At 41.4% G+C, this 16,703-nt stretch overlaps 1 protein-coding gene across 2 annotated transcripts in view; it reads right to left on the reverse strand.

Moving 5' to 3' along the window:
* The window catches only part of CPSRP54 (chloroplast signal recognition particle 54 kDa subunit), a 295,675-nt gene that overhangs the window by 148,846 nt on the left and 130,126 nt on the right, over window positions 1-16,703 (reverse strand). For both annotated transcript variants that reach the window (XM_089378034.1, XM_089378033.1), the window contains exons 10-12: window positions 4,395-4,532; window positions 4,156-4,299; window positions 3,783-3,858 (exon numbers count right to left, since the gene is read on the reverse strand). In XM_089378034.1, coding sequence (XP_089234160.1) covers window positions 3,783-3,858; window positions 4,156-4,299; window positions 4,395-4,532 — 358 coding nt within the window. The remainder of the gene's footprint in view (window positions 1-3,782; window positions 3,859-4,155; window positions 4,300-4,394; window positions 4,533-16,703) is intronic.

Below are 16,703 nucleotides of genomic sequence, written 5' to 3' on the forward strand. Positions count from 1 at the left end.
ATTCTGACTACAGTACCTCACCAGCGCCACTCTACAATATTTCTGCAGCTTTCTAAACTCCAACAACTGCCTCTCTGTGAACTACGTCAGCCCCTCTCTGCCTCACGTTGGCTCTGCGTCACCCTTGGGATGCCCTGCGTCAGCCCTCTGGCCCTCTACGTCAGCAACGCTGGCCTCTCTGAGGCTCTACGCAGCTCCCGGCTTCTTCTACGTGGCTCTGGTTGGCTCTGCGTCACACTTCTTGGCTTTTGCGTTGCTAGAAACAGCGTCTGTCACCTCGGGACAGCTGTTTTCTGTTGCTATTGCTCTGTTCGGCTGATGTCTTTTAGTTCTCCTGTGATCTGCAATCACGCTCTGATACCATGTTGAAGTTTCTAAGTTTACTTAGTTTAGAAACCCTTCATGCACTTTTTCTAATTTATTCCTACCTGCTTATTATTTTTCTTTAACAAGTTATTTATAAAGTAAATACTGAAAATAAACACCAGTGCATGCTCAACATATTACAGATCAGCAACTAAAAGAAACAAGAACAAACACACCACATGACACCATTATTTTTGGACCAATATCCCTAGAAAAACCCAATGTGGGAAAACCGGTGCAGCTATCTGAGGGTTTTCTTATTAAGCAATATCAGAGTACAATCTGGGTGCTGAAACTGGCCTACCCAATAGATAATTTCCTTATACCTCACAATTTGAGAGAAATCTCCTGGCTGAAACCCCAGAAGATCCTTTCGGCAGTTCCTCAGCACAAAACTGCTCTGCAACCCCAGCGTCTGCCCAATCTAGACTGTGTCAACCTCTCCTAGCCTAATGTTGGCCCTGCGTTAGCCTTCCTTGGCCTACGTCAGCCCCAGGAGACCCTGCATTAGCTCTAGAAGCCTCTGCGTCAAGTACGCTAGCCCCTCTGGTGCTCTGCGCAGCACTTCGCTGCCTCTGTGTGGCCCTGCGTGAGCCCTTGCTGGCTCTATGTCACCCTCCTTGGCTGTTGCGCTGCTCTCCCGGCACAATCTCTGCTTTCTCTGTTTCTCTGTACTCAATGCCCCTCATCTTCTCTCCCGATCATTGATACTATCTCTCTTAGCAAACCCCGCTCTAGAGAATAGAATGACTGATCATTCTGGTGTGTTCTCCAAGTGACCCTCAAGCCTCCTCTTATACTTTTCCTGTTGACATCTCAACGTCGAGATTAAGTCCCTAATCAATGGCTAAGATTAGATCTGGCTTGATCCATGTCTTTTGGACCACTCTAATACAGATTCATATTAATACACATTAATATTTTATTTTCCCTAAGTTTAGACTTAGAGACTCCATTAAAAATATTAATTATTTTAATATCTCCTGATCTGTTTAGAATCTGCCCAAACCCTTTCTAGGTATTGGAGATCTCATGTGCCCCAACTTATCCACCAAATTTCGTGGCTAGAGCACATTCGATGCTACCCCAAATCAACAGTATGACCATTTAATTATGTAACAACACTTAGGTAAGCCTTTGATTTTGGCAAAGGATTTCATCCTAGAAAGTTTTTTTAACCTCCCCGAATTATGTGTGTCTGTAAACACGCATAATCGGTAGAGTTTTTCTTCCAGCTTAAACCCCAAAGCTAGGGTGGAATACGCTTAAACCCCAAAGCAATGAGTACGAGGTAGAGAGGTAGGGACAATATTGGGAGACCAACACAAAAGCAGAGAGAGCCAGAGCAACAGTCAATCCAGGCTACGCAAAACCTAGCAGAGGCAGCGCAGAGCCCAGAGAGACTGCGTCATCCACGCAAAGGGCAGAGGGAGTGACGCAGAGGCTCCCAGAGGTTGCGCAGTGCCTCAAAGTGCTGACACAGAGAGTCCTAGGGCTGACACAAGTCAGCAAGAGGCTGACGCAGGTCAGCAAGAGGCTGACGCAGAGGCCATAAGGGCCAACAATGGGCTTCAGTAGTGCCGGAGAGGGTTTCTGTGGGACAAGTTTTCTGAATACCTGTTTCCGGAGATAGACGTATTGCTGCCATATATTTGTCTCTGTCGGGTGAGCCGGTTTAGGCACCCAATTGTACTCTGATAAACTGCATAATAATATAACCCTCTGAATAATTGCACCGGTTTTCCCACATTGGGCTTTTCCAGGGACATTGGTCCAAAAATAACAGTGTCACCTATGTGCTTGGTTTCTTTCAGTTGGTGATCTGTAGATGTTGATACTGTACTTGTGTTTATTTTCAGTATTTGAATGGTAAATAACTTGTTAAGTAATTAAACAAGGAGAAAGAAATAAAACAGATAGTACAGGAAGAATTTTAACGGGTTAAACTTAGAAATTCCAACACAATCAGAGTTGCATTAAGCTCTCTGAGAATCCAGTGTTTCATGACAGGTCCAAGGATATGGAGATTAGGTATCACTTCATCAGAGACTGGGTCCAAAGAGGAGTTGTGAAGCTTCAATACATATCCATAGATGAGTATGTTATATATATTCTCACCAAGCCTCTATAGAAGAGGAAGTTTGTTTTCTACAAAAGATAAACTGGGGGTCGTGCAGAATACCTTCCTCACTAGGAGGAAGTGTTGATATTATTAGTTCAAACAGGTGTTTCTACATAGGTTTGGTGTCTAGCATGCAAAAGATGTCATATTGCCTCTTTAGGTGCTTGCTTGAGAGGAGTAAATGATTATTATGATTTCTTTCATAAGTTTAACTTAGGAAAAATACATTCATTATTTAATTAAGTAATGTTGACTATCAAGCCAAGTTTCTAAGGGTAAATAATTAAATTATTTAAGTGACTTTATCTAATCTCTATTGTTGATCTCAAATGAGGCTTAGGATCTAAGCCTAGCCATTGATCACTTGAGAGATTAGGGTTAGGGGTTTCACTTAACAAAATTATAAAATAAGCCTAAGAGAGAGGTGAAAGATACACTGTGATTGAGGGAGTGATTTTCTCGAGTGAGAAACTCAAGGATTGAAGAGAGGGGAAAGGTGTTCAGCAAGGAATTTTCGGGAGTGAAGTTTAGAGAGATCGAGCTTGTGGAGGACGTCGAGATTTTGGGGAGAAAGGCCAAGTTTTTGGAGCAGGCTGAAACCAGTGAAGAGAGGCCAAGTTTTTCGTGCCAAATTTGCGCAGAGACAGAAGACCAAGTTTCCTAGTGCACAAGGGGCCGTACAGGTGGAGAAGGAGACCGATTTTCACAATTAGATGGGCTGAGATTTCCAGGGCAATTTTTCCAGTGGGGCTGAATTTCCAAAGGGCCTAAATTCTCTAGAGGCCAAAATTTCAATGGGCCAAAATCCAGGTTCCAATTGCGCTGTGTTTTCTATGTATTCTCTGTGGAGCAAGCCCCTAATTTTCCAGATTTAATAAAGTGGAGGAGGATTTGTTTGCACAAAATTTTGTGTTGTTCCTGTGGTTGACCGTTGAATTTCCTAGTTTATTTCCATTGCAATTTTATTTCTGAAATTAAAAATACCAATGTATTTCTTCTACAACATTTTTCATAATTTTATTGAGAAAAAAAAATTCTGGGAATAAATTAATGTTGACGAAAAATAAATCAGACCTGGTATTAAAAGTTAACAAATATATGTACATATGAAATAGCAATTACATTCTATGCAGGCAAGCATGCCACTTGAAATAGAGAGGATAAATGCAAGATGTTAAGCAAACGCATGTGAAAAACCATAAAAGGAAATCTTGAAGACCACATACCATCAAGAACTTGAAATCTACAAAAGTGCCTTAAACTCTACTGCCAGGAGAAATCAAGGAAAACAAACCTTCAGTCATTGCATTGATCATCGATTCTACAATTCTCAGACTCTTTTCTGCTTCACGGATCTGTGCAGCAGATATCTGTTTGCCATGCATAACCCAGCTTCTGTAAACTAAACGATTACTATCAAATCTACAATCTAGATCCAAGATTTTCACTTTTAGAACACTCCAAGTGTCCCCAGTAATATCTCTCTATGTTAGAATATTTTTAATCCTATTTTATCTTGTCATGTACATCTTTAAAATACATTAATTACGTAGCAGTTAAAACTTCAAACCAAGATGGGAAAGTTGTCTGCCACAGACCATGATTTCTGTCACATTTTGCAAATAAAATATCTACAGAGACCCTTGTAGCAAAGCAATTTGGCATACCTTCCCCATACCAGGGATCATTCCAATCACCCGATTCATAGAACCCATTCGTGCAATAGCACGGGTCTGTTTTAGGAAGTCATTGAAATCAAATTTTGACTCCATGATCTTCTTTTGTAATTCCTCTGCCTCTTCTTCTTTCATCTGTTATCCATCCAAACTACTGTTTAATCCATATCACTACCGTGAATTCTACGAAAGAATTATTACAAAACAAATTGTAGGACAGATCAACTCACAACTTGCTGTGCCTTTTCAACAAATGAAAGGACATCTCCCATTCCTAAGATGCGGCTAGCCATGCGATCAGGGTAGAAAGGCTCAAGGTCTTCCATGCGTTCTCCCTGTCCAACAAATTTGATGGGTTTACCTGATACCTGTACCAAAAATAAACCCACGATCAACTTCAACCAATATGCAGTTTAACTTCATGCACTTGGCAAGATCTGTATTTTCACAAAGAAAGAGGAAAGGAAAATGACTGAGTTACATGAGTTGATTCATGACACAAATCATAATAGTCAGAAACCATAGCAGAGACCACAAATTAGAGCAGGAATTTTCTTAGAAAATAATTCTTTGTTGTGCATTCTGCAGTAACTGGTGCTGTTAAGGATGGCAGTCTAGGAAGAAAGACCAGGGAAATCTTAAACAAAGTGTTCAAAAAATAAGCACTAAACAACTTTCCATTTTGAATGTGATGCACCAAAATAGTCAAAGAAAGATAAATAAAAGCATGACACTTACTATCATTTTAGCATTACTCCTGCAATAAAGAATCAAGGCCAACATTTAAATAATATTAATCTACAAGAATGGGTAACAAGAGAAGCAAAGATCAATATATGGCAAGTCATCTAAACCAGTGTTACAGGAATTGCTGATTGATTGGTTTATCAGAAAATCCTCCTTGGAATGAGTACCCAAGGGAAAAAAATCAACCTGCTTGGAATGGGCAGATTTACAAGTTATTGAAAAAATAGTAAGCTTGCCAATTGTTTCAAAAACAAAATCTGCCAAAGGGAATTTTTCTTATTTAAAAGTCACTTAGCAGAGTTCCTTTAGCCCATTTTCATTTGCAGTTTTGTTTCACTTTCCATGAAAGAAACCTTCAATTCAGCATACCAATAAAAGGGGAAAGTAATGTTTTATGCATGCCAAAGTAATGGTTTATGCATGGGAAAGTAATGTTTATGGTTGGGTTTGCACATGAGGAGTTTAGGTCGGCTTGTTGTTAAGAAGGCATGTGACAGTTGTACAAGCCCTATGATGACGTTTTGAGGAACCCTCTCTATGTGTATATATAGGAGGTGATTGTAATCATTTGAGACATCCTTTTGTGCGACACAAGAGCTCAAAGGAACTCGGCATACCTACCTTAGTTTGGGCCACAGGTAGAATACATCCAGCGTGCAAGAGAGGAGAGTTACCATTGTTTGGCCGCAGGAAAAGAAGCAGACCAGCGAGGAAGAAAAGGATTGTTTGAGGAGCCTTTTTGTGACTGCGTGGAGGTTGTCTCATCCTGTAGGAGGGCCGAGTTAGAAAAGGGAAGCCGCAAGTCTGTTGTGACCGAGTTAAGGCAAGGTTCAGCACTGTTTTGGACAGCGGATTGCAGGGAGGCCGAGCCCTAAACAGTGGGTTGTTGGGTGAGTATAGGGGCTGGTTTTAGCCCTATACTCCTGCGTAGGACAGCAGCAAAGAGGAGGGACCAAGCCGCAGTGTTAGGAGGTTGTTTGGGTGTATGTTCCAGGGCTGGTGCAGGCTGCAGCATACCATGATGCCCTAACCAGGACACAGTTATAACAGCAGTAGTACAACGGACTTGGACCAGCATTGTCTTGTGTTGGGTCATAGTTTGTGACCAGTTTTGGATCGATTTGACTTGCAGCCTGTGGGAGCCATTTGTTGGGGTTGTCTTGGGTATTAAGAAACCCCAACTAGGAGCAGATCTCGTAGTGGAGTGATAAGTGTCCTAGGAGAGGACTATTGGAGAAGTCTGTTAGCAGCCATGTGCAGGGGTTTCCTAAGTGATTGGATGCCCTAACTAGGAGCAGATGCTACAGCAAGGATTGGTCACTCGTGGTCTGTTGGAGGGCAGCGTGAGAGTGGACCAAGTGTGGACATGGATTGGGCATTTATGGTCTGCTGGAGGACAGCGTGATAGTGCCCAAGTTGGAGCCCAGTGTGCAACACTTTGATGGACAAAAGTAGTTCCTAGAGCGGCAGTTGTTGGAGCTCAAGGGTCTAATCAACTAGGAGCAGTTTGTGGAGCCCTAGACTTGTGTGTGGAGAAGGACTTCTATAGTAGATGATGGGCAGTCCTCCTAGCCCGTGTTCATTGTGGGAGATGGACATCTTGCAGTGATAGGTGGAAGCCCTCCATGCCCTATGTTGGTCTTCATCGGAGCAGCGCAAGAAGACCATAGTGGGATGAAGTCCCTGAGTAGCTAAGGAGCAGCAGTGGGCAGTTGAGAGTTGTTCACAAGTGGAGTTGTGAACAACTCAACAGGAGTCTCGATGTGTTGTGCCCTTGATGGACTAAGGCACAACTAGTGAGAAGATTGATAGCCGAGGTTCAGTGGCCAAATGGACTTGGAGCATTGATAGAGACATGAGCTGCAGAATGGGGGCCAAAGGACCGGGCAGGTACAGGGTCCAACAGAGAGGAGCTAAGAGAGTCAACTACATCAGCCAGATGGTCAGAGTATCTTGTTGAGGGCAGATTGGTCGTCGATGTACTGACACCAAGCCCCAGTTTTGTATCTTGTATCAGTGGATGTATGAGGGCCATTATCCCTGATATGGGAGCCCTAGACTATTGTATTATATGTTATTTAATAATAACGAAGTTGGGTTGAAAATTGTAAAAAGTTGTCCATATTTTTTGCATGTGTGATTTATTGTTGTTTATATTTCGCTATGCAAAGTAGTTCTGTTGAGATTCTTGGTTTGGTAGCGTCAGAGATTTTAAGATTTTATCCTAGACCCAAGATTGTGGAAAGTCAACATTTGACATACACTTTCTTCCCTATGAAGTGAATATCATAACCCTTATCCTGTAACTGGGATATTGAAATCAAGTTCATACCCAATCCTGGCACATGCAATACATTTGTAGCATTGGTGCTTGCTCCTGACTCCCTCTGAAAATCTATGGTACCTCTCCCTACTGGAGTACATTTCGTTATGTTTCCCATAGTAATCTGGAAGTCCATCTGCTCCTCTTTGTAGCTAGAGAAATATTCTCTAACCCCTGTCATGTGAGTTGATGCTCCACTGTCTATATACCAGACTCCCTGTGAAGTTGATCCTGCTAAGCAAGCAAATTCGTCCTCCAATCTGGAAGACAAATCTGAAGTCTCTTGAATGTTACTTTTGTCCATGGCTATGCTGAAGAATTTATAGTGTGTTATTCCTCTTTTCCACCCTGACGTTGTCTTTGCTCTAGCAAACTACTGCAAAAACCCTCTGCGTCTAGCTAGAGATCTGCTCAACAAGAAAATTTGAGTTGCTCCCTTTGCCTCTGGAATCACTTGCTCTGGAAGAATCAAATTTTTTGCCCCTCTCAGAAAAAACAGTCTTCCTCAAGCAATTTGGCCTCCTGGCAAAAACATTGTGCTGCCCCTTGGGAATTTCAACCTGTTGCCCACACTGAGCAGCGAAATCCCTTCTTTTCACTTCTGAGCTCTTTGGCTGATCAATTTTGCTCCGATACCATGTGAAAATTTTATCTATTGCAGCTAATGGAAATTATTCATCTAACTAAAAATTTTATTATGCAGTTTATTTGCTACGGCAAACAACGAATAAAATCACAACTGCAATTTCCACCATAAAAATACTGTGGAAAATAAAATACTGGAAACTGATAAATTCTAGCATACACATAACAATTTTGACAAAATCATTTTTGGACAATTGTCCGCGGAAAAACCCAACTTGGGAAAACCTGTGTAGCAGATGAGGGTTTTATTATTAATCTTCAATAGCAATTCTAAGTACAATAATTTAGATGCACAACTGGAAATCTAATCTGAGGAAAATACTAGCAAAAATATCGTGAAAATTTTCTTTCACCCCACAGCTATTTTCTGCCTCCGAAATTGCCTCCCTAACCTCTACGCTGAGCTCCCTACGTCACCCTCTAGACAGAGCTTATGCTGGCCCTCTGCAAATTTCGGTCTTCCTTCCATTGCCTCTTCCGAGGACTGGAAATATTCCTCCCGGAATGTTGTTGCCCTCCTCTTCCACCTACTACTCACCCTTTGGCTCTATCTTCTCTGCTGAGTTGTTGCTACTAAGAAAATCGAACTGCCAGGGCAACTGAGTATCTGCTCTAGCGTATTCTCCATCACCACATCGAATTCCTCTTAAAATCCACTATTGGAGCACCAACAACCACAATTAAAATTTAACAATGTTCCACCAAGGTTCCGGGACGAGGGGGCGAGGGAGCGAGGGGGCGCGGGAGCGGCCTATGCAAAAGCTCCCCACCATTTTTTAGGAAACGTGGGGGAGCGTCAGGGTCTTAAAAACTTATAAATATAAAATATAATTTATTAATTGAGTCCACTATGACAATTTGGTTTGAATTGAAAGAGTCAAAACATAATGATAAAAAAAGAAATGAAAAAAAATCCTTTGCTCCTAAAGTTAAAACTGTTTCTATAATCTATTCACTCAACTAATAGTCTAGACTCTAATACCTTCTGCGTTTAGGAAAGAAAAGGATATAATTTAAAATTTTAAACCTATGCTCAATTGTTCTGTAGTCTGCACATAAATGATAAATCTCTCAGCTCTGTCAACGTGCCCTGAATTAGTTACAAACTTTGCTTCAGATCTCTGAAGATGCCACTATTTTGCTCTAAAAGGGAGACCGAGAATCATGACAAGGTCTATTGATAGCAAGTGAATTCAGATGTATAGAAGACCTCGACCATTACAAACTTCCTCTTGCACAGTTTTGTATTGAAGATCAGATCCTAAAGATGTAAGTGATATGCCCAAAATAATAAAATATCCAGACCTTCAACCTCCTTTAAGGCTTTAAAATTAAAACTAGTAACATAATGACTGGCTGGTAAGTTACATCCCATTGAAATCTTGGTTTATAGAGCTGTGTTTTTAATACGAATGCATTTCATCAATGAAATTGAACAGCTTCTGACAAAAGGCCGTCATATGAAAAGTTTTAACTTAAATATATGCCCTTGGTACTAGTTTAGATAGGTTCTAAATAACAATATCGCGTAAGGATCTACAGGAGTCTGGAGATTATACAAACAAGCCAGCAAGTATACACAGGTCCCCATCTTTTGTATTGTTAAAACTTTAAGTTACTATAGCGAAGTTCTAGAGCGAGAGAATTTATTTTTCATGGATTCCACAATAGTACTTGCAAAGGGTCATTACAATATATACACATTGAGAAGCTGCATTCAACTCACACTCTTCAGCACAGTCAAGTTTGGTTGACACTGCTCTGAGACAGACGCTGTGATGATTGCCCAAACTTCATTCACATGCCCAATGATTCGGAAAGGGTTGTTGTACTGTGCAATGATAAAACCTGCAGAATATATTTAAAATTGAGACAAGGTTGTCATATGAAAACCAGTGTGGCCGTAGACAAGGCCGTCATATGAAAACCTGCAAAATATATTTAAAATTTTAAATTTATAAGTGAAACATGGAAACCTGGTTTCTTTCGAGAAAGTTGCATTCATACTGAAATTAAAATATTTTGACACAAGGTTAGTTGGCGTGACTTCTATGTTTCGGATCTCATCGCAAGAGTAAAATCAAAATGTCAAAGCAGAGGTGCTCCACGGAAGAACTGATGGCTGGAAGAAAATATCAAAACATGGAACCTCCATCTGTAGTTTAGTTACGATAGCATTGTCGCTTAAAAAAAACAGCCGTCAAGACACACCAAAGGGAAACACCCCCTCAGGAAAGGGAAACGTCCCCCTGGCACGTCCCCCTGAGTTTCCTCATTTTTGGGAGCGTGGGGAAACGTCCCCTACTCGTCCCCAAGTCCACGGAGTGCGGGGAGCAAGGAAACTAGACCCCTGGGGGGGGGGGAGTCCCCATGGAACACTGAAATTTAATCAATGGCTAATATCATCTCTGGATCGATCTGAGTGAGTTTCTAGATGATTCTCACCTTATCTCAATTAACACTGATTAATTAACCATATTCCCTAAGTTTAGACTTAGGAAATATTTAAAAAATCAGTTAATAATCTAATTGAGACACTTCTAGGCAGAATTTCTAGAAACGATTTATCGGTTTTGGAGATCTCATGTATTCTAGCCTCTCCACCAAATTTCGTGGCTAGAACATCTCCGATGCTACAAAAACTAACACCCCTCCTATATCCATTGGGCCATTAGGGGAGGCCCCACTAGACTAGGATCGAAGATTAACCCCCCTAGGATCGAAGATTTAAGGTGAGGAACAAGATCACAGTCAAAACCCATCCTTGTTCCAAGTCACCCATAACCCATATCAAATGCCCAAATGTGAACAAGCATAAGCACCCGATTGCAAAATGATTAAAGTACCTTTTGATCAGATGCCCACCTTCGTCCATGTGCTTATACCGAATGGGTGAGAAGCATATGGCTGATGTAAGTGGGGGAGATATAATGGCATTACATCAGCTAGTGGTGGTTGTCAAGGGCTACTTGCTGCATGGCTAGCCGGTTGGCTATCAAGAATAGGAGAAAATTTGTCTCCTATAAGGTTACCCATTTTGGTTGGTAACAAGAAGAACAACTAGACATGTTGTTTGGCAAACAATTGGGATTCCAAAAACTATTTCTTGAGTCCTTTGGCCTTCTGATTGACTACAATGGAGATAAAAGCCAAAGTGATAGATAGAGAAGAGAGCTAGAAGCTTCCTAGATGCACTTCATTATGTTTTGCAAATAAGAGTCATCTATTGGTTGTGAAGGTGAATGGGGGTGATGGAAGAGAATTTACCTCCCACTATGCAAAGAAGAGGCCAAATTCTCCACTAACTAAAAAAAGGAGCTCAAGCCACCATTTGCAGAATAGTAGCAAAAGAGCTATGTTGAATTGTGTCAGTTTGATACTTTGGAATCAATGATAGTTGGTTCAAGCATTGGCGGTTAAATTGGGAAGTTTCTCATGTTGCTATAAGGAGGAACCTTCTAATTTATAGTGAAAGAGATCTAGTATTCAATTTGTGTAGGAATGAGGAAGTTGTCCCAACATTTATAGTCTTTTCCAAAGCCAAGATTCAAAACCAGAAAGAGAGTCTTTTTGTGTCTGCAGTAAGAGATCACCTACAATTTTGATAGTGAGTCTTTCTTCCGAATATGAGGAAGCCATAGTTGTAATTGCTTAGTTATAATACAGAGAAAATAAGAATCTTTGTTGTACACCAATGTTTTCCTAGTTGTATGTTTCAAGAGCATATTAAGGGTGCTGCCCTTTCATTTGGCCTTATGTCACTGGCATAGGAATAGCAGAGCTCTAGTTGAGCCTGCTTTGTAATCTACTGCTATTTTAGACTCTTTGGAGCCAAGCAGGCCTCCTCTTCAATGTTGGTTTTCCCATTTAGGTTTCCAAGGTAAACCCTCTATATTCTATGAGATCGAAGGATGTCATAACTATCACTATAGGGACTTGAGAGGCTTTCTCCCTACTCACATCCAGTACAAAGGCCAAAGATGTCTAGCCCTCTTCATCAAGGAGAAATTCAACCACAGATCTCGATTCCTACATTCTCGACCTTGGGATGACCAGGATGATCACTGTTTACTTTCACTTTGATCCATTAAACCAGAGTGACAAGTGACAGGCAAAGTCAATGTTGCACGAAGCGGGGACGAAACGGGGACATTTTTTGGAAGCGGGGACATGGAAGCATCATTTTCCAAAAATCTAGGAAGCAAAGTGTCTGCGGAAGCGTCTACTATATATATATATATATATATATTTATATTTATATTTATATTTTTTTGCATTTATACTCAAAACAAACATCCCAAATACAAATTAGTTGTAGAAGACATGAAAACATGCATATTTTTGCATAAATCAAGATAGATATAGCATCCATTGTACATTAATGATTAATTATTCGAGCATCAACCATTTAAATGCATCAACCATCTAGAATCTAAATTCTTCTCCTCTTATCTAGCCTTTGCCTCTACCTCGATTGTCTAGGGATATTAGTTAACATTGCCCAATTTTCATCAAACTACCTAATTCAAGACTTAAAATATGGTAGAAAAAGCTTAACATGCTTGATCGATGATTTTGACTTGATTGAAAGGTAATTTTTTGCTAAGGGCATGACAAAGGAGTTCAACAATTAACACCACCAACACTAGGGTACATATAGAGCTTGGTGCTCTTGATTAAATGCTAATCACATACCTTCATACTTGACATAATCTAATGAATTGCCACAATCCCATTGATCCTGAATTCCTGAAAACTGTTAAGTCTGCTGAATTTTGAATAGGATATGAAATTCTATTTTCTCCATATGAAGAACAATGAGGTTGGAACCACTCTCAAACATCCTGAGTCATTTCATGGTAATGTTAAAAATTTACGTAAAAGGATGAAAATGAAAAATAAAGGAGAATGTCACTTACTTTAAGAATTTAACATTACCATGAGGGAGTATTTGCTATATTTATATTTTTTTTAATATTTTTTTTGCCTTCATTTCTCACCCTAACCCAAGGTGGACCCACCCCCAATATGCAAACTCGCCTAAAATTAAAAAAAAAAAAAAAAAAAAAAAAAAAAAAACGATTTTCTAAATTGCGCGGCATTTTTTCCGGAAGCGTGTACGAAACCGTACGGGAACCATACGCTTTGCCCTCTGAAGCGCCATCGTACGGCCGAAGCGCGCTTCGGAGGGACGCTTCCGGAATTTCCAGGAAGCATCCAAAACAGACGGAACCGCGTTTCCGAATTTTGGAGTCGAACTTCCAGGGACGCTTCCTATATGAATCCGTACGGGACGCGCTTCGGGCATTAGATCCCAGGGGGGAGACATTTCTTGCAACATTGGGCAAAGTTCAAAAGTGCACCAAACAACACAATGATGAGACCTTTGGTCTCTCCTCAGCCTCCCCCTCTCGAAGACTGACCTATATCATCAAGATCAGTTCTGAGGTGCCAAACCATACATTAGTCCACAAATCCCCAAAGTGATAGAGGGATCAGCCCCAAACAAATCCAAAGTAAATCGCCTCCCACCTGTCAGATTACCTCCCAGTTCCAAAGGAGCAACCAAATATCTATTCAAAGTTTCTTTATTTCAACCTCAAACGCTAAGTTTATCCCCAGATCCTAACCCCCCCAGGGATCATATATTTGGACCCCTCAATGGTTCCAGAGTACTCCAACTGCGAACCAGTGCCCAGTTCCACCCTTTGCCCTCGCCATCAAACCCAAGATGTTGATTTTGAGTAGCATCGGATGTGCTCTAGCTCCGAAATTTTGTGGAGAGGCTAGAATACATGAGATCTCCAAGACCCAGAAATCGTTTGGAGAAATTCCACCCGGATTGTGAGTTATTAAAATAATTAATATTTTTAATGGGATTCCTAAGTCTAAACTTAGGAAAATAAAAATATTAATGGGTATTAATAAAAATATGAGTGAGAAGCTTCTAAGAGACGAGGATCGAGTATGTTCTAATCTTAACCGTTGATTAGGGACTTAATCTCGACTGTTGAATCATCAACAGGAAAAGTTGTTAAGTTTAGGTATGTTCTATGCTTAGAGCAATTTATTTCAATTTTCACAGTTAGCTCAATATCTTTTCCAGATTAGCAATCACATCAGTGTTAAAGTAAACTGCAGATAGAACATAAACATAAATCGCAAAAGACAAGCCAAGACAAGAGGACACAAGATGTGGCGCTAGCCAGGGACAAACCCCAATGTGGGGAAACCCTTGATTAATTCTTCTTATATGTTCTTCAATAGTTCAGCAAAGAGAGAGAGATAGTACATTTACAACAGAAGTCAACACTTTGACTTATCTAGATAAGAGCATAGATCATCTCTAAGAAGATGATACACGAGATCAGTTGAAGACATGTTGCTTCAACTGATTCTCCAAGGTGACTCCTCCACCTATCGTTGTGCTGCATTCCGTCATCATGCTGCACCTCACCGCGCTGCACCATGATGCACCCATCATCACTATGTTGCATCTCATCATGCTTCATTAATCATGACTGTACCCATCGTTGTACTACATTATGTGCCATTGCTACACCATGTTGCCATACTGACCTATGTGTTGGCTGCACCTTGCTTGCTTGTTGTCCCTAGCATGCTTGTTGTCCTTAGCATGCTAGTTGTCCCTTGCATGCTGCTCTCCTTCAGAGACAGATGCTCCGACAGTTCCGGCTGTTCCCGGCAATTCCAGCGGTTCCCAGCAGTTCCGGCTGTTCCCGGCAGTTCCGGTAGTCCCGGCAATTCCCAGTAGTTCCCGGCAGTTCCAGCAGTCTCGGCAATTCTAGCTATTCTCGACAATTCCCGGCAATTCCAGTAGTTCCGGCAGTTTCGGCAGTTCCGGCAATTCTGGCTTTTCCCAGTAGTTCCGGCAATTCCAACAATTCTCGGCAATTCCTGCTCCTGCCCTCTGGATTAGGGCAGCGTTATACCTTAGGATCTCTCCTCCTACTAAAACCCAAAGACAAGTAGAGAGGAAGAGATTCCAAGTGTACTGAAATGACTTGAAGGCCACCTCTATTTATACTAAAACGTTGAGCACAAGTGGGGTTTATTTGGTTGTTGGCCGACCTTGACGAATTGTCCCATAACACAAATAAATTCATATCTCCATGAATACTTATCGGAATCGGATGATCTTTAGATCAATCCTACACCTCTCGATGAGAGGGATCCAAGAAAAATATCAGTTTCCATTAGTAAGATGACCCACATGGAGTTTGGCCCTAGTTGCCAATTTTAATACTCCCTCTCAACTAGGGAGAACTCCATCCGCTAATCCATATGTCCGACTATACTATCTCTGCCATCAGCACCCTACACTACTCTGCTCTGCTAAGCTCTGCTTTGCTCTGCTCTGCTGAGCTCTGCTTTGCTCTGCTCTGCTGAACCATGAAGAAGAAGAATTGATCGAGAATGTCTCATACCATTCTCTACTAACTCGAAGTCAGTTTCATTTGAAGAGAGTGTGTCACATCACTCTTACTGGCCTGAAGTCAATTTTATTGATCCAAGATCAATATCACAAGAGAGTGTCTCAAACCACTCATACTGATCCCAAATCAATGGAGGTCATCCTAGCATAGGGAGTATGGTAGATACATCGATGCGTCCATCGATAGTACTACTATGGTCCCTAACCCCATTTCCCTGCTCATTGATCAGATGAGAGGTACTTCCCATGAGTCCCAGACTGCATGGGTAGGATGCCTCGACAGGAGAACTAATCATCCTGTCCACAGGAGAACGAATCATCCTGCCCCACAGTCGCCACGGGAGAACTAATCATCCCGACCCACAGGAGAACTAATCATCCTGTTTCATAGTTGCCACAGGAGAACTAATCATCCCGGCCCACAAGAGAACTAATCATCCTGTTCCACAGTTGCCACGGGAGAACTAATCATCCTGGCCCACAGGAGAACTAATCATCTTGTTTCACAGTTGCCACAAGAGAACTAATCACGCGGCCCACAGGAGAACTAATCATCTTGTTTCATAGTTGCCACGAGAGAAATAATCATCCTGGCCCACAGGAGAACTAATCATCCTATTCGATAGTTGCCACGGGAGAACTAATCATCCCGGCCCATAGGAGAACTAATCATCCTATTCCACAGTTTCCATGGGAGAACTAATCATCCCGACCCACAGGAGAACTAATCATCGTGTTCCACAGTTTCCACGGGAGAACTAATCATCCCGGCCCACAGGAGAACTAATCATCCTATTCCAGAGTTGCCACGAGAGAACTAATCATCCCGGCCCACAGGAGAACTAATCATCATGTTCCATAGTTGCCACGAGAGAACTAATCATCCCGGCCCATAGAACTAATCATCCTGTTCCACAGTTGCCATGGGAGAACTAATCATGCAGTTTCATATTTTCGGCAGTGTATCTCAATCCATGAGAGATTGTGCCCTGAAGATATCTCAGAAGATTCTTGGCACCAATCCAGTGAGGCTCAACCAAATATGAGCTCACCATGCTAACTGTAAAACATATATCTGGACAGAAGTTCACCAAGAACATCAACACGAATGAGTTTATGAAACTCAGAGGCATTTCCCAAATCTAGTCCGGCATCATCACCATATAACTTCTGAAAGTTAAGATCCTCGAGGTAGTCACAGGCTTGCAGTTTATCATTCCACATCCGGAATCCAACTCCCTCTTACTTCTGCAAGTGAGAGGGTTTGCACCTGTTTGAAATAGGTTGTCCTCAAAAGGTGCTGGTATGAGAGGTCTATCATCCACAACCTTCAAACAATGGTTTGGATCGGCTTCACTCTTAGTGAAT

This window comes from Pinus tabuliformis, chromosome J, assembly GCF_031772625.1.
Source record: "Pinus tabuliformis cultivar Carrire ecotype Pingquan chromosome J, CPIR1, whole genome shotgun sequence".
NCBI lineage: Eukaryota > Viridiplantae > Streptophyta > Pinopsida > Pinales > Pinaceae > Pinus > Pinus tabuliformis.